The sequence below is a fragment of the Aphelocoma coerulescens genome, chromosome 4, assembly GCF_041296385.1.
Source record: "Aphelocoma coerulescens isolate FSJ_1873_10779 chromosome 4, UR_Acoe_1.0, whole genome shotgun sequence".
In the NCBI taxonomy this organism is placed as follows: Eukaryota; Metazoa; Chordata; class Aves; order Passeriformes; family Corvidae; genus Aphelocoma; species Aphelocoma coerulescens.
In genome coordinates, this window is record NC_091017.1 from 4,118,326 (window position 1) to 4,139,888 (window position 21,563).

Sequence of the window (21,563 nt, forward strand, 5' to 3'; positions counted from 1 at the left end):
GCCGGGGCCGCTTCTCCCCGCGGCTCCCGGGGCTCTGTCGCGCCCCGAGCCCCGTCCCGGTGTCACCCTCCCTGTCCCGGCGCCGCGGGCAGGAGGAGCGGGAGGGGAGCGGGAGCCGGCGGCCCCAGACCCTCGTTCCCGTCCCGCTCCGTCCCGCCCGGGGTCGCTGAACGGGCGCGGCGGCTCCGCGCAGGCACCGAATAAAGGCCGGAAAGCCCCGGCCGGGGCCGCCCCCGCACCGTGCGCCCGGTCCCGCAGTGCCCGCACCGGGGTCCCCGAGCAGCGGCCGGGGAACCGCCCGGGAACGCCGCGGCTCCCGAACCGCCTCCCGCCCCCGGGACCTCCCTGCCCGCCCCGGCAGCAGCCGTGGGGCCTCCCGGACCTGAAACCGCGGCGGGGGCTGGTCCCGAGTCCCACAAGTGTCCCGGCTGTGGGAAGAGCTTCAGCCAGAGCTCTGCCTCTGCTGCGGAGCCCCAGCACGGAGGCCCTGAGCGGTGCTCTCAGCCCTGGACCCGCCCCGATGAGCCCGGGGCCGAGCCCGGACAGCGCTGGGCCAGGGCTCCGTGTTCCAAGCACTCGCACACGGGATTTGGGGTCTGTCGCTGCGCCCCAAAATGCAGGATTTGGGCTCTGTGCTCAAGGCTTTGCACTCCCAAAACACAGGACTGAAGTCCCCGTTTCACAGCTCTAGGCCAGGCCAGATGGGACTGGTTCCAAGTGCCAACAGTGCAGGACTTTGTCCCTGAGCCCTCCACACCCTCACCCCCACCAAAAAAACCCCACAGGACTTAAGACTCCGATTCTGAGACCAGAAAAACGCCCAGTTTATGTCTCAGTTCATAGGGTCGTGGAACTGACCGTGGACATCCCCACAGATGGTGACAGGGAATGGACCTCTCACACATTTGAGTCTGTTGTGAGAGCTGCTTTGGTGTAGCAGAAAACCACACGTGGGATAAAAGGGTAGGAAGCCTCCCCTGAAATGAAGGCATAAAATGTAGCCTATCTGCATTGTCTCATTATCCGAAAAAGGTAATGTCCTCTTATCCAAACAGCAGGCTTGTTGTGCCGCCTCCAGCTCACCGACTGATGCCGCTCACGGCTCCAGGCGCTCCTGAGGCACGGGAACACGCACAGCTCTGCTCGGCCGGACGGAACTGAAGGGCTGGAAGATCCCCAGGCTGAGCAGTCAGCAGCAGGTGACGATCCAGGTATTCCTCCCCTTGTCCTGAGCTCAGGATGAGGTAGCTCCCACGTGCCGCTGCCAGGAAGGAGCAGCTCCCCAAGGACGACTGTGCTCCCGTGCAATGCCGGCTGCCCTGCCTCTCCTAGGGAAAGCGTGTGTTCTGGAGAGGAACTAAAACCCCAGCAGTCGGGGCTTGGCAGCAGCCAGCGAGCCCCTTGCGCTGCGCGCTGCCAGAGCCCGGGAGCCACATCCTGCGCAGGGACTCGGTGACGGGGGGGCTCTGCTCAGGCTCGGCCAGGAGGAGGAGATGGACGGGAGTGCCCGGCTGGAGCCTGGCACCGGCGGCCAGCGGGGCCCTTCCTGAGGGGAGAACTTGCTCTGTGTTCCGTGAGCAGGATTAAGAGCTGGCCAGAAGCATTTAATATTCATTTTATAGACTATCACATGAACTGATACCAATGTGCATTATGCAAAATAGCCACAATCTCTGCAGCTTCAGAACAAAGATAAACACCGTTGTTTTCCTTTCTTCTTTTATGCAATTATATATAGGTAAGATTAATAATGCCTGATGACATTTTCTTCCTTAAAACTCTGCCCAAGACCATGCTACTAACTAGGTTTCAAAAGCAGAGAGTGATGAAAGTGATAAATTAAACCTGATGCTCAATCTTTGCATATTTAGCTTACCATTACAGAAATCCCTGGATGGATCCACATGCTCCTCTGCTCCTATTATCTTATATTTTGTCTCCCTCTAATCTCATTAGCACACCCGAAATCCAACCTGTTCTGCTTCTCACACCAAAGCCTGCTGTCATCTCTGCTCATGACATTTGCATGGCACACGTTGTTGTCACACAGATAATGGCAAAACAAATTGCGTCGTGTTCTTTCTGCAATAAATAGTATCATTTGGGGAGCTGGGGCTGTGAAACGAGGTGATACAATTCCTGAGTAGCTCTCAACACGATGAACACTGGCTCGGAGGTTGCCTGTGGCTCCAAACACGTGAGTTTTCAGAATCCATGGTCACTAAATGGCTCTTCTTTACCAACATTTATTTTGTCAGTACTTCTGTTTTTGTGAGCCAACATTGTAGCTAGTGAGGGTCAAAAAAACCAGACCTCATGTTTGATGTGCTTTCTCATTGATGGAGTCTGACTACTCTTGTTAAGGCAAAGTCCCGTTATAGCAGGGGAAGGAGGGGGAAAACAACCTTTGTCCATGTAAAGATCAATTGATTATTAAGTATTTTTTTCAATTTCTAGAGCTTCCGCCATCCATAAGTGACTGATGACCCTTGCACTGGATATTCTGCACAGTCCCAGCAGGGTCACTCTTAGGAATTCCAGAAGCTGGAAAAGCCCCAGTTTCCCCAGTGTCCATACTTATCCTGACCACTTGTTTCAGCCTTGCTGTGGCTCAGCTGTGCCAGGTTCTGATTATCCAGCAGCACTGGGAGGCACTTCCAGGCCTGAACACTTCCCTCAGTCCACAATAAAAACCAGCTGAGCACCTGCCCCGAGCCCTGTGAGGTCAGTGGAAGGCTCTGCTTGTGCCTGACTGGGATCAGGAGCCCGCTCCTGCCTGGCTGTGGAGCTCCAGCTGACTCCTGCTGCACCGAGGAGCGGCTCCTCTGGCAGCCCGGGTGTGGCTCCCAAACCTTCCACAGGAGCTGCAATATTTCCCCAGTTTACATCCGCAGTGTTGGGAGCTGCTCCGGTTTGGCCCGAGACCTTTCAAGTACTCCAGCATGAGGACAGAAAAGCCCAGGGATAAACAAAGGCCTCTTGGAAGGCAAAGTATTTATTTCATTACTAACAGGCAAATGAAGGAATCTTTTTCTCATCAGGGTTTAGGCTGTCTTTTGCTTGCTTGGACTTTTGCTTTCTGTCCTTCGCAAGTCTCGGCACATTCACCTTTCAGTACTTCCATCCTCTGCCTGGCCCAGGCTGCCTCTGTTCAGCTCCCTCAGCAGTTGTTGGTGTTCGCCTGATCTTTTTTACTTCAGCTCGTGTCCCTTTCCATTGGCCCTCGTTCCCAGCTGCTACACCCGGGGAACTCCCGCCTGTGAACAAGCAGGGATTCCTTACCCTGGCCGAGGGAAGCCATCACCCCTGCCCACATTCCCAAGGGTCAGCTGGGCTGGTACGAACCTGTGGTGTCCCAGAGCTCACAGACCACTCCCAGTGCAGCATCTGGGGAGCTGGAAGCCTGTCCTAAGGATCGGGACTGATGCACGTGGTGACTGGAAAATCATCCACGAACACTGGATCCAGTTGTTACCAACGGGTGCAGCCAAGGCAGCCCCTTTCCTGCTCACTGAGAGATCACCAACACTTCAGTCTGGTAACGTGGATACACAAACATCTGCTCTGGTGCACAACAGTAACTTCGTGGGCATTCATGAGGGTGCAAATATAATGATCGTGGCTCTCAGTTTTGAGGCTGCGATCGAGATTAATTTTCAGTAATTTTAAACAATTATTTCACCTCATTGCTTAGTTCTTTCCACAGCTGGGACTCCAATAAGAGGAGAAAGGAGACAGTTTATTGGAACACCTTTCCTGCTGAACACTGAGGCTCATCCAGGTCCTTGGAGAAAGCACAGGCAGGGAGAGCTGCCCCTGCTCTGCTGGGATTGCATTCACGAGGGAGAGACGTCTTTGTGAAAATTGGTCTCATTATTTTTATGCCTCATAGTTCCCACTACAAATATTTTGACCAGAACTGGGACTGCTGAGCGTCACTGAGCAGCAAAGGAGACACTCAGCCATGGCCATGACCTGGCAGAAATGATTGCTGGTGATGGCCTGAGCCCTGGGGTGAGAGTTATTAACAGCAGTAACAGCAACACTGATATTCCCCAGAAATACGAGGAACTGCTTCTTCCCTTTGCTGGGAAAATGTCTATTGTGCATCTCCAAGTGACACCCTCAGCACTCACTTGGCTTCTACAGATATTAATCCCTTCTACATTCCTCACAAGGCATCTCCACCAGTTCCCTCTTCCACCTGTTGGGCGATGCTCCCCTCCTTATTTCAAAGGTGAGAGCGAGGAGCTTTGCACTTGCCCTCCACTGAGCTCCTCTCGCATCATCTCTCACTCCTTTCATTTCCTTACCAGCAAGGAGAAAGATTAAAGGGGAAAAAAGAAGTGTGTTAGGATCTGTGCAAGGCCAAAAAGTGGCCTGAAGAGACGTTTTTTGGATTAACTCTGGCTGTATAAAACCAAAGTCAATTAGGATTTCCTCAAAAAAGAAAATAAAATAAAATGAAAGGAGGAGATAATTAAAGCTATTCATAGAGTCAGATTAAGGTCTGCTCCTCGAGGTTTTAGCTTTGGCACTTCTCTAAGCAACACGAAACACAGACTATGAGTAACTGTGAGACACTGCACAGAAGAGGACTCGGAGGAGGAATTCATTCCCCCAAATCCACTGGAATTGACTTGGACAAGGACAGGAATTCCCCCTGGACTGCCAGTGCTGCCCAGTTCTTGGGAGGGTGGCTGGCACTGCCGCCATTCGCACCTCTGGTGTTTAGTGGGCACCTGCTCAGGGGCTGTTGGGCCACGCTGAGCTCACTCCTTTTAAGTGAAACTTGGTGCAATTGCTAAGCAGGTGCCCTTCCCTATTTTCCATTTGTCTCCTCCCCAGAGAACACCCTGCCCTTCCCACAGGTCCCCTGCCCGTCACTCCGAGCCAGCAGAGCACAGGCCTCGCTCCTGCCTGTGCCCGGGCCTTCCTCCACGCTGTGTTTGCCCACTGCTCCCTGGTCGGTGCTACCAGGGCCCGCCCCCAGGCAAACCAATCGGCCTGACCACCATGAGCTACAGACTGAAACCTGAGTGCTCTGATTTCTCTCTCCTGTGCCCGAGCACATTCTGCTCTTGGCAACAACACAAGGCCTAAAGTCATCGCACCCCTTTCTGTTCACCTCTTCATTACTCAGTCAGAAAAAAGACCATTTATGATTTCAGCTTTCAAATCAGTTTCCTTCTTCAAGTTATTTCTTCAGATTTGGCACAAAACCCCTCAATACAACAAATAATTCTAATTGCCTTACTAACAGAGGATTTTTTCCTAAAAAATCCAAGCAGTTTCAGTAGAACATGTTCACAGTCATTTTTCTTTTCTATCCCTTGCTTCGTGACTTGCCTCTTCACTTTATTATACTCAATTTTATATTTCAGACTTTAAGCTGAAGAAAAATCCTTCTCTCTGAAGAAGATTTTCTCATCAAGTGAGCCATATATATATATTTTTAATAGGGATATCAAACCCAGCCTGACAGAACAAACACCTTGAGACACCTGGACATGAATGCCTCTTAAAAAATATTAAAGCTCTAAAGGTTGAATTGTTTGCAGGTTTAACTGAGCTGACAGAACAAGAGACATTGCAATAGCACAAAATGATGACTCAGGTCTCTAGCACACAAACACTTTTACAGGATTTCTCCAGCAGCCCCATACACCCATTTAACATAGAAAATATGTACACTTAAAGAAGGGTTACCAAAGTGTTGCCCTTTCTTTAATCTCTTAACAAATGTTACATGAGATACTTGGGAAAATCCTAACGCAAAGAAACATTTTGAGTTTAGCATTTTACTATTGAATAAGCTTTTCTTAGCCAGATTTTGCATGCATCAGTTCCTGTGTGGAATCTGGCCTTTAATAGATATTTTTAACACTAATATTGTGCAGTGGGACCAGAGGACCTTTGTTTCCAGCTGCCCATGCTGGTTTCTGCTGACCCGATACTGTTATTTCACCTCTGGTGATTTTATTGGGTGTGTGCTAGGTGGAAACCCAGAACTGTGAAAAGGCTCATTTTAGCAGGGATAACAGCTGACAGAAGTCCTTCTGAGAACTGGGCTGGAATGAATCACATTCCTACGTGTGTGTGCTGGCTGGCAGCAATCAATGCTTCCTCTTAGCAGGGACACTCTGGGGGATGGAGAAATCAGAGCTGTGAAAAACCCAGCAAATTCTGCCTGACGGCTTTTCCAGGCAAACCGCCCTGCTGGGGCACTGGGAGCACGCTGGGATGTCGGGCCCTGTGCTGGTGGGAGCAGCCATTCATTCCACAGGGGCTCCTCTGGGATCCCTGGGGATCCCACGACCCACTGCCCTCCCTGGCCCCAGTCCACCGACGGGGCTGGGAAGCTGGGAAGCAGTGCAGATGTGGGGATGGCATGGACTGGGAAGCACTGGAGACATTGGGGTGACAGAGAGCAGGAGTCCAGAAGAGGATGAGGTACAGGTGCTGCACAAACAGGCTGGCACTGTCCAACACAAACCCGAAAATGGGGAGGCCAAGGGAAGTGAATTTGAAGGGAAGAAAAATAAAGCCTGGTGTTCCGAGAGGAGCAAAACCCATTTGCCAATGCCCCATCCTATTAAGATTTCTCTCTGTGGCTCAGTTCAGCACTGTTCCTTACTCGATGCCAGTGCTGCTGCAGGCATTCCCTGCAGTCTCCCCACCACTGAGCAGGTGGAATGTGTGCAGGTGGAATGTGTGCAGGCCGAGGGAGCCCAGTCAGTGGTGGTGTTTAATGGGCCCAGTGCCCATTTAGCAGTGCCCTGCTGAACAACAATCCTGCCCCGAGTGGTGAATGTTCCTGCCGGCCTGAGCCACAAAATGTGGCCATTGCATCTCCAGCCTTCAGTAGCCCCTGAGGAGCAGGTGAGAATTCCCATTTCTGTCTGGGAAATGTTCTCTCCAGGAAGGGGAAAAGCAGCATTTCCTTGCCCATCACCGACCATCACAGCCCCGCCCCTCTGTCTGTCAGCACTGACACTGGCGCTGCTGTGGCTCGGCAAGGAGCAGAGGAGAGGATGGAAGGAGCTGCACCCGTGTGGTGCCCACAGCTCCTGAACTGCCTCTGGAAAGGTTATGGCACCTAAATGTCAGCGCCTGATGCGGCCCCATCCAACTTCCCGGGACTGCAGCACCTTGAGCAAACGAAGGGGAAATTGCTGCAGTGTGAGGTTTGCCAGGCTAATACTAATAATTCGCCAAGGATTATTTTCTCTTGTAAATGCCAAAGATGCATCAGTCTGGGCTGCTTTTCACTTTGCATTTCCCAGGGAAGCACTCACAAAGAAGATGAGGCAACTGCGAAACGCTGCCCCTGTTTCTGTTGGTGAGGGGCCGCCCACCCTTCACAGGTACAGTCCCTGTCTGCTTCCATTCCCTGCCAGAGCCAGCCCGGATCGCTCCCGGTTTGTAGCACTGCCTGCAACGCCAGACTAAGGAAACGCCTTTCCCACTCTCCTCCTGGAACAGGCTCCAGCTGGCACCCACGGAAAGTACCCGCCAATGCCTCCTACTTGCCTTTACTTAAATGCCACATCTTTATTTAAGAGGAAAAACCCACCAACCTCATCCCCCAGAATGTTACATCCAGACGTCTTTCAAACACAGCAAAACCACGTGCACCTTCCTCTGAGAAGGTCATGGCTATTACTGTTGAAAAATGCTTTCTAATTTTCCAGCTTTTATGTCCACAAGAATTTATTTGGGAAGGAGGAGCTACTCTCCCGTTTTTTAGCCCATTTCTGTGCACTGTGCACGAGGCCTTCTCACCTTCTCAGCCACCTTGCTGACCCTGGAAATGTCCCTGCTGCTGCCCCCTTGGCAGAGCTGCTATTTGGCAACAAAACCAGTTCAGGATTGCCTTTAATCAAAATGCCATGAAGTGGCTTAAAACCACAATTCATCCTGGATTAACCATCATGAACTACCTGAGAACAGGTCACTGCCATGTTTTTTAAAGACATAATACTCTTTGAATTTGGTTTACTGCACTTTTCTGAATTGAAAAACACACTTCCTTGTCATCCTGCCAGTGCTTCCCAATATTTGAGTACCTGAAAAATAAGTTACCTAAACTTAAATAACTTCAACCTACTTACATGCTTATTTCCTTTCACAATAAATATATTTTCTAAAATACTCTAACACTGATATCATTTCATATGGAATTTTCCTGTCATTCCCTTCAGGCAGCAGGGGATCTGTTACTGAGTGCAGTAAAGCCAGCCCCAGCTGTTCTGTGCTTTCCCAGGAATCAAATCATCTGTCTTGATTTGCTTTCTGGACCCAAGCAGCTTTTGGTGGGATGGCATTTATTTTGCTTAAACACTGAGCAAACACAGTTCAGAAATGAAAGTATCTCAAATTATTCACAAATAACTGTGTCGCTGCACAGGAGCTCAATAATCAGTTAAAACAGCATCTCCATTCCCAGTTCCTTGTATGTGCTATCCACAAAGACGTTACAAATTTGCAGCACAAAACCCTGACCGGCAGCAGGAACTAATGATTCCCAGTGACCTTCTCTGCCCAGAAATCTTAAAACCAGATTCCTGAAAACAAACAAGTGGGAGTTAAGTGCACTCAAGTGTACATGACATTGCTCATGACTTGGTTAAAACACACACACAGAAATAGGAAAAGACCCCTGTCAATAAGACAGTTCTGAGCTGTCCCAGCTGATTAAAAAAGCCTGGCCCAGCTGTCACACCAACATCCAGGTTCCCCACTTGCTGCCATACTTGTAAGGGCTGTCAAGGGGAAGTCTTTTCCTTGCATTTGCCATAAAGGTGTGTGGGTGGGTGTGAACAGGTATTTAACCACATCCTTTCTTTGAGCAGAGAGCCTGCATGTCTCTCTAACGTGGAACTGTGTTTAAATTTGGGCTGCTCGTAGCAATCTAAAGCCAGAGAAGTGTCAGGAAAGCCAAAATCCATCAGAATTTCAGCTTTAGTCTGGAACAGCAGCAGCAAGGGCCCTGCCTTTCATCTCGCTACAATTTCAGAGTTCCAGCACTTGCTAAGTGTTTTATTTGGGATGCACCTAAACAATCTGAAGCTTCAAATAACACCATTGCCTGGGCAATAAAATGGAATTTCTGTAGATTGCTTAGGATCTCCAGAGAATACATGGCAGGGGAAGGGAGGGTGAAGCCTTGTGAATGGAAATACAAAGTGAGATTGGAATTGAGGCATTTTGGGAACACTGCTGAGCCGAATGGCCGTTCAAAGAACCCTCACTAAGTGATGGATGAAAGCTCCACAACAGCTTTATTTTAGGCTTGGCTGCACAGAGAAGTGTGTGCTAATAAACGGAATCACCAAAAGTAAGTTGTTTCCATGTTCATTTCTTTAGAATTAATACCTGTAACCAGGGTTTTGTCACATTCATCACGCAGAACAAGCCTGTGATCTGATGTTGCACAGGACAACAGGTTTTGAGGAACTGTACTCTGTAGAATTGGGCTACTTGGGTTTTCTACAGTGGAAGTTTTTTCTTTCCCAGAACAGCAGGTATCCACAATGATGGTTTTTAATTAGGGACAACTTTATGTACAGTGCTCAGTATTTAAGCTGCAGGGGAGAAATTCTGAGAGGACACTGAGGAATCCAGGCACGTAATGCCATTAGCTGAAATACTGAAGGACATCACTGAATTCCCTTATAATGAATTAAAATTTATCAACCTTGACCTTTGCTGATCAAGGACAGTTATATGCACCTTTTTGTTAAAGTTTCATAGAATATTAAACAAGATATATATTAAAAATGCTTTTTTAAAAACTAGCACAAACAAAAATAAACATACCAAGATTTTACAATAGTTTTACCAGAAAGGAAAAATGTGAGTTCCTTTCATCTCTCCTGCTGTGGAATTAAACTATTTAAGTACTACCTTCATATTAAAGCTTGCTATTTCTTTTTCAGACTGGAAATGTATTAGTGATCCAAATAGGATTGTGCTTTTCCCAGCTATGTATTCTACTCTAATAAAAGTTATTATCTCTCTTTACAAACCCTACCTCTTCACAGCCCCACACTCTGATGCATACAACAGCATTCTTACTGATTACACAGATCATTCCCTGCTGCAAGAAGCAGGTTTTTGGAATTACCACAGTTTCTGAAATGGGTGGCACTAGAGCCTTTGGACATTTTTTGCTAAATACAATTGTTGATTTTTCAGTGATAAGAGATGACAGTTCCAGCATATCTCATGGAGCCTGATCAGGTGAAAATTTCACCTGTCCCAGCAAACCAAACTTCCACCAGCAAGGACACAGTTTAAAGCCTGCACAGCACTCCACTCAATTCTCAGCCCAGGTCTGAGTTGCACTCGGGAACCCTTCTCTTTCTCAATTCCACATGCTGTGGAAAAGGACATTTACTGAGCACATGCCAAGGTCTAACTCCAATGCTTCTCTTTGGGAGGAGAGAAGCAGAAACACAAAGTTTACTGTGCCACCTTCAAAGGCAAGCCAATGCCCTGCCACATCCTCACTTAAATACTGGTTTTAAATGTCAGAAGCAGCCTCTTTTTCTTGGAGTTCTGTTCCCTTTTTTTTTTCTGTCACAAAACCATTTTCCTGCTGGAAAAAATTGGGATGGTCCTTCACATGAGAATGTACCTTTTTTTTTTTTTTTAATCTGCTGCTTTACCTCACTAAATACAGTATTTGGAAAGGGATTTCTTTCAATAATTTATTCCCTTGAGAGAAATTTACAGCAACTAAATTAATTAGGCATGAATCTAAGTAAACATGAAAATGCTGATATGCTTCCAAGTGCCTGCACCTACTTAATTAGGTTTTGTTTTATATTTATCTTCCAGCCTGTATGAAAGTCTCCCATGTGACAGAAGCACTTTATTTCCTTCCCATGTTCAGTGCCATCTCACCTTCCACAGCTCCTGTCTCAGTTAGGAGGGGAGAGGTTGCCCCAATCTGTGCCTCAACAAACAAAGACAAAAAGGATGTGGACTGAGAACAAACAATGTCTGTGTAACTGCTTCCAACCCAGTTCTGGTTAAATCACTCCAGCAGCTAAAACACTTTAATAATGGGGGTTATCCAACACAGCTCGGTTCAGCACAACTGGCCTGCAGAGAGACTCCAAATGCAGTTCCACTGACAGATCTGAGAGGCTGACTCCAGGGAAGGGGTGGGGAACAGCTGAAGATGAGGTGTGGAGCAGCAGGAAACCTTTGACACAAATGGCAACCTGCCAGCAGTGTGACTGAGCTCTCCCAGCTTTACACTCCAGAGAGAGGCACAGTGACCATCGGTGTCTGGTGACCATCAGCCCTCGCCAGCTGGCTCTCTCCTGCACCTCCCTTTCCTCTCCAGGCCTCAGAACACGAGCAGGTACAGAACTGCAGGACACAGTGGCAGCACTGCCAGTCACAGGTGACAAACTCGCTCGGAGCGACAGTGGGAGAGGCTCACGGAGCTCCCTCCTGCTGCCCCCGGACACACGGGGCGCAGCGGGAGGGTCGGAACTGAGGAACAGTTTGTGATCTGCTTTGTCCCAGAGCAACTCCAGGGAGCTTTCCAAGGCGCCCTCAGCTGGCTTAAGGCCTGGGTTAATCAGAATGGAAAAGCATGGCTGGGGTGGTTGGAAGCAGCAGCCCTTACACGTGTGTGACAGGGCAGAGCCCATAAATGCATTTCCATAATAACCAGGAATATTCTTCCCTTCCTCTGCTGTGCCAGCTCAGTGCATCTGCCCAGGGCTCTCCATCCTTCCTCAGCTTTAGAAACACCTTCCCACCTCCTCCAGGGGCCCGGGAACCACCTTACAAAGCCACTTAGGAACTCCTCCCTCCCCCTCATCTTTTTATCTCTCTTTTCTCTCATAGCTCACTGCCAGCCCAGGTTCTGAGGCATGCCAGAGCTCAGGACACTGGGGGCTCCTGGTTCCTGTACCCACAGACAGTTCTAAATCTGGCTGTATCCCATGGCTCTGTTAACAGGATCCACAACTACATCCCTAATTCTTCCTTTTCCTTCATTTTAAGAAAATGCCACAAAGTTCTCTCTATCAACAAGTGAAACTGGAGTTCTGTAACTCAGAAATCTCACCTCTGCTACTTCACATGTTTTAGAGTTTTGCAGACAAACAGAACATAGCTTAGCTGAATACCTCTAAACAGCTCCTTTATAAAGATATATAACACAAAATCAAGAAATGCAGTAGCAAAAAAAAAAAAAGAATATTTTTGTTGGTTATTTTCCTTTCAACTGTATTGAAAAGCACACAAAGGTGTTCCTGAGGACATGAAAACACTGGATTTCTCATGTGAAAGATGTGCAGAGTCACAAATTAGGTGCCTTCCTCCTTTTCAAAGTCCTCCTTGATACTTGGATTCTTTGACAGCTTTCCAGTTTGTTTTAAATAAAGCTACTTACCTGTGTTCACCTCTTTTTAACAACTATTTGCTGGTACCACTGTATATAACATTAACCCAAAGGCTAAGATTTCACTCTGTAAGTCTGATTTCTTTAGAGGAAAATGATTTCTCCTTTTTTCTACCTTCTTATCATGTTCTCAGAACTATACCTAATCATTTTCATAAGTGAATTACATATTTTTCCATCCTGTGATTCTCAGCCTTGCCATGAGAGATGGTGGCTCATAACCACTGCTCTCAGCAAGGGACCACTGTGTGCAAAATAGTGACACATTAAGGGCTGAGCAAGAATTTACAAAATAAGGCTTAATTTTAAATCTTCCCTTCTCAAAATATAAATATTATCTGGAAACAATTGGTATAAAGATTAACATCAATTCCAGGGGGGAAAAAAAAATCTCGATATTTTCAAAAGGAAAATGTTATTTCTTAGTTGGGCTCTTTTACACTGTAGTTTACACTGGCTGCTTGTTGGAGATTTAGGGCTGGGAGACAATTTGGCAATTAAAGCCTGAGACATTTTCTAGCTACCAAGGACATGAAGTTCACATTTCATGAATTAGAAAAACACTTAGAGGAATAGTTGCTGAGAGGATCTGATGGCTGTAAGTTACCATCAGCTTCAGCCCCCCTCAAACCCTCCCATACTGAGTGGGAGACACTCATAATAATGGAACACTTTCATATAAACTCTAAAAGCTCTAAAAAGAAAATATCTTTTAAAAATGTAGCACATACCTGCTCATGCTGTCACAGCTTCAGTGGAAGAGACAGAGGCAGTGGATGAGGAATGCTGGTGTGGGACACATCCAAAGAGTCTGCGTGGGATATTATTGGTCCTTTGCACCTTCACCCCTTGTGTCTAGCCAAAGCATTTTTATCAGCTTCCAGCCACGTTTCAGTGACAAATACAAATAATACAAAATAACAAAAACTACAAAGTCAGTGTGATTGCAGGAACAGTCCCCAGCCGGGGCTCCTGCCTTCCCCCTCACACACACATTGTGCGTGTGTAAAACTTGCTGATGATTCAAGCAGAACTCGTTGAGTCAATTCACATTTAAGGACTTCTCCAAGGGCAGTTTTACCACTTTTCGAGCTATAAACTCAGTTGTAAATTTTTTTTCTCCACACTTCACGAGGAAATTTCCACTCTGGAGCCGGGACTGTAACATTTTACCACAGCTGATGAGGCTGTGGTAATGGCGGCAATCCTGAGGCAGGGCCAGACGGGCTCACTTGCAACTGAAACAGCAGCCAGGGTTTTCACGGAATCCCGGGATTCCCCAAATCCGTAGGAATTAGGTTTTCCTGGAAGGCAGCCGGGGAGCAGAGCTGCCAGGGACCGCGGCTCCCACAAGTCGATCCCATTTTCCTACGGACACCAGGAGGCGCTTTTGCCCTCGAGGCTGAGGCGGCTCTGAGCCGGCCTGGGGGCTCCATTTCCTTCCAGGCTGAGGCGGCTCTGACCCGGCCTGCGGGTTTCAGTTCTTTCCAGCCACACCAGCTCCCACCACCTCAGAATCCAAGCTTTCAGCAGCCAGCACTGAAATATGATGCTTGTTTGGAAAATTCTTCCATTGAGACTACCAAGCTTTAGGTGGAAAATGTAAGAATATGAGCAGGGTCACAGGTCCACCTCTCCACCTACTGCCCTCAGCAAAGCTCATCGGGCCTCAGAGCCACCCAGGCCATCAAACAGCAGAACCAGCTCTTTTTACGCCCATGAAAAGAGTTCAGGTTCGGTTAGAGCTGTCTGGATGGGCAACTTTTGCCAGCAAAGTGTGATGTGCATGTCATTAACAAGCAACTGACCACACACTCCCGTGTACAGTAAAAACATCAGGTCATTTTCTTAGTCACTGGGATTTGGACCATATAGAAATGGTGACTAGAGATGAAAAGCTTTTAATTGCATTACTGGTTGTCAGTTGAATTCTCACTTATAACACTTGCACAGGAGCAGGAGGATAAGGCTCCGAATCACTGAGCTGATGAGTGTTCACTTACCACAAGTAAATGAAGATTTCACTTGAGCATGCTCTCCTGGAAGATAAAGAGCCTGATGAGTTTCTTCCTTTCCACTTTTATTAAATGCACAATGCCTCCAGTCTCGGTTGGGGTGCCTGTCTAGATCTTGTTGTGCCTTTCCATTCTGGAGGAGGCTTAGAGTACTTGGACTATCTTGCACCCTGTGAATTCAGTGAAGGATTCAACACCTGCACTGCCTAGGTACTCAGCATGCCTCAGCATTTGGCTTCAGAGGGAATTTAAGACCCCAGTCAGCTGTAGATCATTGTAAATCAGCCATCAGCTGGAGAATTGTGTCCTCCACTCTCTGACAGTGTTGGTTACAGGAAGCTGGCTGTGCTGTGCAGGTTGGCAGTCAACGCTCTCCGGGGGTTGAGGTTCTTCCCCCGCATCAGCTCGCTGTGCGTGTTCATAGGCGCTGAATGCTTTGCTCAGGGGAGTGGAATTCAGGCTCCAAACTAATGAGCAGTTTTGAGATGGTCATGGAATTTAACTGGCATTAAGTCACAGAATTCATTTTAGAATATTCAGCTGGTTTTCTATGCCCTGCTATAGCTTTTAATATCCAGAGTACACTCTAGAAAAGGATACATAAACATTTCAAGCCCATTGCATTGAAAACATCTCTAAGCCTTGTGGCTTTATAAAGATACATTGAGTAATGTGAAAGTGACAGATAAATGAAGCCACTGTTTCTGTATATAGTAGAAAAGGTGTTTTCTCCTTGCAGAATTGCTTAAGTTGGTGGCAACTTTATTACTTTAACAGAAATGGCAATTGTGTAATGGGCTGAATGTCACCTTAATGTGGAAGAGAGCTGCACTAATCCTTTTCATAACAGGGTCATTCTCATGGGCTTAAAAGAAAGCAGTGGGCAAGTTCTGTGAAACAGAAAGTAATTTTGAACACAATTACTGCAGCAATGAAAAAGGAGAAAAAAAGGTCTAATTACTGTAAATCTCAGTTAAATACTACAGTGCTGCAGTTTATGGTGAAGCCAAGCACTGCATGTGTAGTATGTCTGTGTGATACCAGTCACTGTCATGACTGCTGTCAACATGTGCTGTTTTCTCCACCGTGATGCCTTACTGTAGGTAACCAACTGCCCATGGCAGACCAGAGCTCTGCTGCAGGAGCTCTGCCACAAACAGCTTTGGCTTACCTGAGCTTGGTTCTGAACTGCCCCTCTTTGGGACACTTTGCTCCACTTGGATCGTATCTTCTCACCATAGCCATGGGCGATGACAACAGCAGAAACACACTGAAAATGCTGAGGCCATGTAAGCTGCCTGTCTTGAGTCACAGTACGAGAAGGTGACCTAGAGTGTACTCACTGCTGGATGCATGGCCATGAAACCTTGGAGAACTTGAGATGTATGAAAGAATAAACACACACACAGATTATATTTAATAATTGCTTATTTCTTTACACAAATGTTGCTGGTGTCATTTTACAAATGAAATGGCAACAAATACTTTTTACAGGGTAATGTCTACAGCTCAAAAGTGCTTGTCTTGGCAGCTGAGTTCAGGCCAAGGACCCTTTTGTAATACAGCCACTTATTTCAAGAGCTCTTGGACAATGACAGGAAAAGGACTGTATAGATAGGCTGTCGAACCAAAAAATTATGCATTTTGACTGCTTATTGTGGTTATTAAATAATTAATACTAAGTAGCAACACTAAAATGTTTAAAGGCACTTTTTTCTTTACTGAGGCTTAACCTTACTTTTGAGTGTTTTTTGCTTTCTTTGAAACACTATTTTTTTTAATAATAGCTTTTCAAGTTTGGCAAAGTTCAAACCTCACGTTCAGAGGCATTGGTCGTAAAGAGACAGAGACTGATGATGTATCTGAGGTAAACAGCTGTTCCAAAGGCTCTGGCTTTCTAAATTCTACCTTCAATATTGGTATTAGCAAAGGCTTGTTTTTAAAAGCAGTTACCATTGATTACATCAGTCATGGGAGAGGAGGTCAATGTAACAGAACTGGTATTAAGCAAGAGGCTTTATAGCACCACAAATAACCTTTGGTTAATGGGTCAACTGTCTCACAGTTGATCTGCCACTGAAATTTTGAGGGACAGATTTTTCTGAGTTGTGTTGGGAATATTCCAGTTAGCAAATGTACTAAATAAAGCCTAACCTGTGCCATTTTGAAAATGTAATTAAATAGTATGCTAAACTAATTGCTGCCCCCACGAGGACAGAATTGTACCATAATCTGCCAAAGATGGCAAAAGGATTGTTTGATTACTGTTCTTCCTGTGATACCTGCTGTTTTTACGCTTACTCAAGTCCAGTTATAAAACTGAGGCATTTCTGTCTCCTGGATAACCCTGGCTGTGGAAGGGTCCCTAGAGCTCTGCTTCCATAGAAAGTTAACAATTGTCCCTTCCAGAAAAAAAAGGACTTACTTTACAGAGATTTGCTTCACAGGAAGGACTTTGAAATCCTTCAAACTGAACTACGTGTTTACTGCCAATCTGATTCAACTTTATGTCCTCACTTAGAAAAAGAAGTGTTTTGTCTTTTTTCCTCCTCTGTACAGATTCTGATCATCTTTCCCAGCTCTGCTACAACTTATGACTAGCAAAAGGAATAATTGAGAGTTTTCTAAATTGTCTTTTAAGAAATGTATACCATATATGCTCTTAAGCATTGGCAGTCTGAAATCTAGCAATTCATGTAGAGAAAGAGTCAGGACTCCCAGAAGATTAATACCTGAGTGTAGAACTTCCTATTCTACAGCTTAAGATGGGATCAAATGAAACTGTACAAAAAGAGCACAGAAAAGGGTCAGTAAAGCACAGCAGAAGGCCTGGGTCTGGTGGAGCTGTGGGCCAGCCTTCAGGCACCAAAAACTGTCCCTCCTGCGAAGGCAAAAAGGAACTGAACATTTTACTTGAGTTGCCTTAACTGAGCAGCTGGCTGATCTCCTTGTGAATGCACACGAGGAAATCCACGTATGAGGCTCCTCCATAAATACTCTTGTCTTCTACTAGGAACTGGCGGAAAAGCATCTCTGGCTGCTCCCGTTGCTTCACTATCATCAGCTGCAAAGACAACAGGTACAGACAGATAGTTTTAGGATGCAGCCAGACTAGATGGCAGCACAGTTTTCCTACATCTCTTAGTGGATGCTCTCGAGGTGGGGAAAACCCCCAAAACTAATAAATCTCAACAGTGCAGAAGCTGGAGAGACTAACGTGAATTGAGGACTGCAGAATAAAATGGTTACCTTTTAAACTTGACTACCTTTCAAAATCCGTTTTGATTGGGAATTAAGCAGATTTGAGATGTCTGTGCCCACAAATCATACTGGAACTCACCCATGTGCAGGAAGACTCCTGTGTAGCTGTTATCCCCAGAGAACAGCAAAATCACGACATAGGTAGGTCAGATGATATGGCCAAAGCAAGAGCTAAGACCCCATTTAATGAATAACTCGTCTTTGATAGTGTGGTTTGCAATAAAGAAATTACATGACTGGTTTATTCACTCACCACCTCTGAAGGTGATAGGCTGAGCAGTAAGACAGCCATTTCCAAATATTATTCTCACAAGAATGAAAACAATTCCACTGTTCTCACAACAACTGGCAGGTGCAGAAATGGTTTACATTCTCTCAAACTGTTGTCCATGCAATATGCATGAGAACAAAAACATTCGCAGAGAAGCTGTGAGAAGCTGGATTTCTCTGTTTCTCAGCTAAAGCATGACAAAGGAAAGACTTCACAAATGCTACAGAGCTGGAAAATTTCTCTGCTCCTGCCTTTTAGCATCCACACTCCTGATATCTAAAAAACCTTTTACAGCCACTGGTAAGTTTTGGCAAAGCCTGGAGTGTTCCTTTGAACAAGTACAAGGAATGAGTTGAGGCAGAAAGCAGTTACCTTCATAGTGTGGGGCTTCTGGCTCTGGATTTGCTCCAGGATATGCTTCAGTTTCTTAGAAAATGGATTGTTCAGGTCAGGGAGGGATGTCTGTGAGAACGAAAGCAGGTTGTTATAGTGCAGTCACATCTAACCAAGACTAGCTGCTGATAGTTATAAGGTACTGTGGATTTCATATTAAACCAAGAAACCTCATCTCCTTCACTAAAAGGTCTCATTTGAGGACTCATTTTTCAGTTTAAAATAATCACTATATGAAAATGCATCATCAGGAGAAACTTAACAATTGCAAAGTGTTTGTTATAATTTTATCAATACACAGTTCAAAGGACTTTAATATCTGCAACAATCAAAGTTTAAGAAGATTAAAAAAGTTGTGAAAGCTGCTGTCCTCTTAGTGCTCAGTGTCAAAGTGTTAAGTTTTATGTAACTTAAAGCACTTCTGGTGTCTAAACACCTTCTGCTGGTCACCCATTCCTGCTTTTAAGGCTGAAGGATGAAAAAAGACCTCACTTGTTTCTCTGATTAGCATCTGGTCTTGCTAAATCCTCAACTGTTAAGTCCGCATCTACTCACGGCCGCGGTGCTGATGTGTGCGAAGGACGGCACGTTGAAAAGCCCTTGGATGAGCTCTGGGGACACGCTGGCTCCCAGCCACAAGAACATGCTCAGCCCGTTGGCCAGCAGGAAGGCCCCTCCCTCAGACAGACGCTCCTCGGAGCAGCGGACGGCAGCTGGGACAGCGTCACTCTTCAGATCCAGGCTGTGCTGTGGGGCAAAAGACACAAGAGCTGTAGAACTGACTTGAAAAGTTACTACTGAACAGCTTGGTACATCTTAGTGGTTCCTTTCCAGGTAAGAGGGGTTAGAAGTTCAAGTGAAAAAATCCACCACTGACTCACAAGTGGCAGCAGCAGGGGGTAGAAGAAGAGCTGTGTGTCAGCCACCCCCATGGCCATGACCAGCTGGCGGTGGAAAGCCCTCTCGTCGGTTGGGATTTCGGGCCTGCCGACCAGCACACAGCTCTTCAACAGGCAGTTCATGTACACAGGCAGCACCTTCATTGTGTCTGGCAGGATCAGCTGAGAAAACAACACATTTAATAAGAATTCAACAGAAATTATTTGCTCTATAAGCTTAGTTGCTGTTTTGGCTGCTGCCATCTCCCTGTTACCCTGTTAATTTTTGAGGCATTTTCTGAAGAATTAAGGAGAGGAACAGTGGTCCACAGTAAGTGGCTCTGGTTTTGTTTGATATATTTGGGCCTCACCAACAATGAACAATTCACTGCCCAGGTTTGTGGTTACTGGCAGCACTGCTGGGATGGAAAAGCCTGAGTCTGTCTTTTGAGTTGAATCACTAAGATGTGACTGAATAAATCAAATGGAAATAAATCAGTCACTCTGCTTTGTCAAAATTTTGTAGAATACTACAACCATCTTTAACAATGTAACAATTAAAAATGAAAGCTTTGTGAGTTAGTGTGTAATTCCAGCAGGAAGAAAAAGGCTGTCTGAGCCCCTTTGTGTGAATATAGGCATCAGTTTCATCAATGGCGTTGCCTTTGTTCCAGAACAACAGTTTCTGTGTGCTGTGCTCTAAGTGCCACCACTGAATTCCCACCTGTCATTAATTGTATTTGAAAGAAAAGGACAAGTCTGTCCTGAAATTTTCCTTCCTGGCTCTGCTGATGTTGCAGGGTGGTTGTCCACATGTGGCAAAGCCTGGGTGGGTAGGACTGGGTGTGGGTTTTACCTGGCTGACAGCTGCTGGGCTGGCACAGTTCTTCTTGTAGCAGGCCAGCATGTGAGCGGTCTGGTTCATCAGGATGTCCCTGACTGTCTTCAGGGGCTGGCTCAGAATGGCTTTAAAAGCTACAAACACAGAATAAAAGTGTGTATTAAAAAGGACACTCCCTCAAAGTATCTTTGTCTGCTGCTCGTTTCTGATTTTACAGACCTGAGGACTGGGGCTGCTTTTTAGTCTCTTCTACAGACAGCCAAAAACCCCACCAAACCCCCAGCACTGTGGGAGGATATCCATTGCCACTTACTGTGCCTGCCCAGTTCTGTGCATTACCTACACACAAGTATTACTTCTATGGCACTTTGTCTAAAATCAGTAATTATTTGTCTTTTCAATTTCATAATACTTCAGGAATTGCTCAGGTGTGGAACAGCAAGTCATAAAAAATTATTTCCCACTAGATAATCACTTCAGCCCCCTTTCCTTCCCCTTGATCCATGCCAAAGTAAAAAAGGAAACAAAACTGGTCTGTTGCAACTGTACCTGACTTGGCAAAGAAGTTGATAAGTGCATCAGTCTCACAAGTCCTGTAGACATCAGCTAACTGGGAGCTGCAATTCAAACCTATGTTGTGTATGCGGATTCGCCTCTGCCCGCTCATCGATGTGTACAGAACAGCACACTGCAACAGAGGCACAAAATGTCACCACTGGAGCCACCCCCCTCTGTGCACAAAAGGCAGATGATGCCTTCTGCAGCCAGTGCAGCCTGGCAGCGCTGCTGGCAGCTGTGGCACCAGCACACATGTCTCTGGTTCTTTGGGACGTCTATCAGACATTACAAAGTAAATTCTTCATACTAATTTTATAAAAAGTCCTACAGTCTGTGGAGTTGGGAGAGAGGTTCAGCAACAGACAACTGCTCTTGAATAGAGAGATTACAAGGAAAGCCACAGCAATAACAATTGCCATATAAGTAGCAATGGATTTCTTACTCCAAATAAATTCATTTACAGTGAAATGAAAAAAATGAACAGCTGATGAAGTGTCAGTGAATGTTTAGAAAGCATCTGAGTACCACTGAATAGAACATGCAGCACAGAGGTAGGGGAACACACTTTTTACTAGTGGTGTGTCATAGGTTAGCAAGCATAGTCCCGGAAGGGATGTCCTTGCTAAGGGGTGCTTACAGTTTCCTCTGGGACCTGATAGAACCTATCAGCTGGCCAGTTTGAATATGGACAATTCTTTAAGCCACTTAAAGTTGTGACCACCTCTGTGATCCACACTTGAGAACAGACAACCCCCCCCCCCCCCCCAAGCTCTCTCTTGTTTCCGGTGCTGCAGGCCCCATGTGGTGGCCAGTGGGCCCGGCCAGGCCCTGCTTGGGCCAGGCTGGGCCGGGCCACGGCCATCCTGGAGTCGATGGACCTGTTCCAGCCATGGAACCCCTCCCACTGCCTTGCCGT

General features: G+C 46.5%; 1 protein-coding gene and 1 long non-coding RNA gene across 7 annotated transcripts in view; one reads left to right on the top strand and one right to left on the bottom strand.

Annotated features, from left to right (window-relative positions):
* The window catches only part of SEC24D (SEC24 homolog D, COPII coat complex component), a 67,160-nt gene that overhangs the window by 6,793 nt on the left and 38,804 nt on the right, over positions 1 to 21,563 (bottom strand). For 5 of the 6 annotated variants that reach the window (XM_069012551.1, XM_069012550.1, XM_069012554.1 and 2 more), the window contains exons 18-23: positions 20,639 to 20,777; positions 20,105 to 20,223; positions 19,252 to 19,431; positions 18,926 to 19,117; positions 18,350 to 18,439; positions 15,856 to 17,509 (exon numbers count right to left, since the gene is read on the bottom strand). In XM_069012551.1, the coding sequence (XP_068868652.1) occupies positions 17,369 to 17,509; positions 18,350 to 18,439; positions 18,926 to 19,117; positions 19,252 to 19,431; positions 20,105 to 20,223; positions 20,639 to 20,777 (861 nt within the window). In that variant the 3' untranslated portion in view covers positions 15,856 to 17,368. Of the gene's footprint in view, positions 1 to 13,161; positions 15,032 to 15,616; positions 17,510 to 18,349; positions 18,440 to 18,925; positions 19,118 to 19,251; positions 19,432 to 20,104; positions 20,224 to 20,638; positions 20,778 to 21,563 lie in introns of those variants that run through there. The other variant, XR_011150415.1, reaches the window with a different exon arrangement.
* LOC138109334 (uncharacterized) lies at positions 769 to 2,324 on the top strand. Its single transcript, XR_011150416.1, has 2 exons — positions 769 to 963; positions 1,056 to 2,324. It is a non-coding gene; the product is annotated as an uncharacterized lncRNA (long non-coding RNA).